Below are 3,428 nucleotides of genomic sequence, written 5' to 3'. Positions count from 1 at the left end.
GTATATATAATACCCCGTTCACACTACACCGCATATCACCTGATATCAGGCGATTCGTGCTATCGAGACCATACCACCATCCATATCACCTGATATCCCATACAATCGAGCTGTCACGGATATCCGGAGAGATTCGCGTTTAGGGCGCAACTAACAAAATATAAACAAATCGTTTTATTACACCATTTATTTCGAAAAGACTCACACAATTCATGGCAAGAATCCTTTCTATTGTATAAATCGATAAAATTATTTAAATCAAGTTTTAGTAAAGCGCAATAAAGCAGTTTACCCAAAACAAAAGATACTTTGGAACTAGGCCCTTTACATTGTTTTGAAGCAACGAACTTGTTTGCGAAATATTTCGTAAACAGGCGACAGTTAAGGGCGGATCAACATTGTTTTCAAAATAAAGGCGCATTTAAAGGGGCGCAACTGAAGAAAAAACAAAAGCAAGGCGAGAAAAAGGTGGGCGTATCTCGTTGTCAGAATGCTTCAAGGCGAAATAGAGGTAGGCGAATCTCGTTGTCAGAATGATTTAAGGCTCATTTGAAAAGGGTTAGGAGAAAAGCGCAGATTTTAGCCATAAATGCACAAATTTAATGTAGTATTGTTAGGAAACTATAAGACAGTGTTATTTTGCGTCGATTTTTGGTACTGATGTCAATGTTACACACTAAGATTTTATTGCCGAGAACTCAACAGCTGATAAATTCAGCAAAATGTCCTACAAGTTTTCGGCAGAATACTCAAGAGCTTCGGCAAACAAAATTCAATACATGTTGGTTTACGGTAGATCGATATATTTGCTGAACGATCGTCGAAATATATTGCTGACATTTGTTAAAAATTTTGCCGAGCTCGATCAGCTGTTAGGAAGTTTACCGAGACAAATTAAGTGTGTAGTCACTTTCTTTGAAATTACGATTTGAAAATGTATTTACAAATTTTCAAACTGATATTCCCCAATGTTTATCTTTTGCCAGTTGCGCCCTTATCACAAATCACTCCGTATATCACCTCGGCTACTTCATATCGCGGATATCATGTTCGAAAACCAATAAAATCCAAATTTGCAGTAATTGGCAACACGGCCAGCAGACATTTGACGCAACCCTACAAATTTCTTAATTAGCGTTGCATGCGAAGAAGAAGGAAGGAATTATTTTTGCTTTTGTCATCCCACGCATTTTGACAATTGCATATGATAGTTCGCGTTGGTGCGAGCCAACTAGCTGACATCTCTATCCTAATTGCATCGCTCTTATTGTCTTGTTTTTGCTTTGACCTTTTTTTGTTTTCTTCTCTTTTCAATTACCAAAGCAAATGTCAAACCATATCATCTCAGCGTAGTGTGAATACTCGAGGTGATATCCGATATCATCCCGCGATATCAGTGGATATGCGGCGTAGTCTGAACAAGGCATAAGCCCGAGTTTGGAACATACAATAGGTGTCCAACTGAATATTTGAGCCGCTGCTCAAAACGTAGAATTGCAAACAAAGCATCGATGTGTTTGTTTTCCTCAACATGAATTTATCAGAAACAATTGCAACCCTGATTATGGAATAGTTCCGGTGAAAAGTACCTAAGTTGGTTGACTTTGAAATATGAGTGTAATTTATTGGTAACCGAAAAAATAAACAAAGTGCAAAACATAACGCACACTATCAAAGTAGACTGTCAAATCGTCAAATCAGATCAAAGCCCCGCTCTTTCAACGGACTTTTTGTTTTTCATCCATACAACGAGTAGAAGCTTTAAAAGAATTCTATATTTTCGAGTAAAAAGTGGTCTTCTATAAAGTAACCTGTTGCTACTATAAATCCGCTACATTTACTGTTTTAAAAATAAAATGACTCGTACAAAAATTCGTCGAGTAGTGGGAAAAAAACGGGGATCCGCAGATGAACGCACCCGTATTGAGAACAAGATCAGAGACTTTGAAATTCATGGTAATAAATCTCGTCCAATATATTGTAGTTTAATTATTTTGTTTTCCTATTTTCAGTCGATATTGAACTAGCTAATCTGGAACTTAGCTTTCGAGAGGAACTGGATGGAATAAAACGTTGTGTTGATGCTTTGAAAAAAAGAATTCCGACAAAATTCCAAACGATGACCATTGATCAGATCAGAGAATATGTGGGTTTATATTTTGCTTGTTTTGTCATTTTAAAATTAAAATAATTTGCTTTCAGAATGAAGAAGCTGAAAAAATCGAAGCTTCGTTTTATGCGGATAAAACGACTCACTTGGCCAATTTGAGTATGTTTCTTGAAAAATCGGCTAGAAAAAAGTCCAGGGATGACGGTAAGTACCTTATATTAACGCAATAGTGCTAACACTGCGCACGTAGTAATATATATGAGCGATTTTTAAGATTATTAATATTAAGGTTGATTAACAGCAGAGGTGAAACAAAAGATTCAACATTAATTTTGCACCTAACAACCCATTACACTATAATAGAATGTTTTAGAATGCTTTTTGTGTGGTGACTGCATATTCTTTTCATTTTTTCCATATTGTCAAAAATTCATCTTGGTGACTGGTTCTGTCCATGGTTGACCTGGATCATAACATTAGGTTACCTTACAGAGGAGAGCGAAAACCACGAACGTCTTTCGACATTATCCTCGAGCAGACGAATGGGTCCCTTAATGTCGGCTAAATATCGCCGTCGTAGTAAATCGACAAGCGCCCTGGCTAACGGTAGCGTAAATCACAGTGCTTTCCAATGCACTACAACAAACAGATCAGTTTTGGGAACAACACTTGGAACAAATCAAACTGCAAAAGATCGCGCTTCCAGGTAAATTTACATGTGGGTAGCCTATAGCGAGGTACAATTAAAAAAAAACCCATTTTTATAGGTCTAAAATTAAGACACCGATGGCTTATCGTTCCAAAGCGATAAGTGTTGACCGAGTATACGGACCGATTACTCCGAAAGTGCAGCCAAACAGTGCAATGGCTATCATACGCCACGCCAGGTTAGGTGAATCAGTTTATTCGATCACTGGAAGTCCGGTTATTACTGCAAAGTAAGTTCAATCAGTCTAAAAACAGTTAAAATAATTAAATTGAACACATTAAAAATTTTAGCATGCTTGAAGCAACAGCAAACCTGAACATCCCGGTACAGAACGGAATGCTTGCTATTCGGCCAACTGAAATGGATTCGGTCGATCCGCAAATTGTGAGCAGAATAGACCCCAACGTGTTGAGCGAGCTAAAACAACTGCAGGAGAATCTCAACGTGATCATGCGAACTCTCAGACTGTAACTTTGATAAACTTACAATTGTCCTACGTTATTTTTTTTTAACTTTATGTACACGACAAACGGTCGAATGGCCGTGTTTTTCTTTCCTATATTTCTATTATATAAATTAGTTACATATATTGTAGATGGATACTGCGAA

General features: G+C 37.3%; 1 protein-coding gene across 2 annotated transcripts; it reads left to right on the top strand.

Moving 5' to 3' along the window:
• The first annotated feature begins 1,693 nt into the window (after positions 1 to 1,693).
• Positions 1,694 to 3,428, top strand: LOC129723404 (borealin-like). Of its 2 annotated transcripts, none has more exons than XM_055677602.1 (6): positions 1,694 to 1,956; positions 2,013 to 2,146; positions 2,203 to 2,314; positions 2,603 to 2,816; positions 2,878 to 3,048; positions 3,110 to 3,428. In XM_055677602.1, the coding sequence occupies exons 1-6, from the start codon at positions 1,857 to 1,859 to the stop codon at positions 3,288 to 3,290; spliced, it is 912 nt and encodes a 303-aa protein (XP_055533577.1). In that variant the 5' UTR covers positions 1,694 to 1,856; the 3' UTR covers positions 3,291 to 3,428. The 2 variants fall into 2 exon arrangements, with proteins under 2 accessions (XP_055533577.1, XP_055533576.1); XM_055677601.1 differs by having other exon boundaries at positions 1,695 to 1,956; positions 2,591 to 2,816.

The sequence above is a fragment of the Wyeomyia smithii genome, chromosome 2 (assembly GCF_029784165.1).
Source record: "Wyeomyia smithii strain HCP4-BCI-WySm-NY-G18 chromosome 2, ASM2978416v1, whole genome shotgun sequence".
Taxonomy (NCBI): Eukaryota; Metazoa; Arthropoda; class Insecta; order Diptera; family Culicidae; genus Wyeomyia; species Wyeomyia smithii.
This window is presented reverse-complemented; position numbering and strand designations above follow the sequence as displayed.

Coding starts and splice junctions, on each gene's coding strand:
- LOC129723404 (XM_055677601.1), top strand. CDS start 1,857: ATGACTCGTACAAAAATTCGTCGAGTAGTGGGAAAAAAACGGGGATCC. Junction 1,957..2,012: donor CAGAGACTTTGAAATTCATG/GTAATAAATCTC, acceptor TCCTATTTTCAG/TCGATATTGAACTAGCTAAT. Junction 2,147..2,202: donor TTGATCAGATCAGAGAATAT/GTGGGTTTATAT, acceptor ATTTGCTTTCAG/AATGAAGAAGCTGAAAAAAT.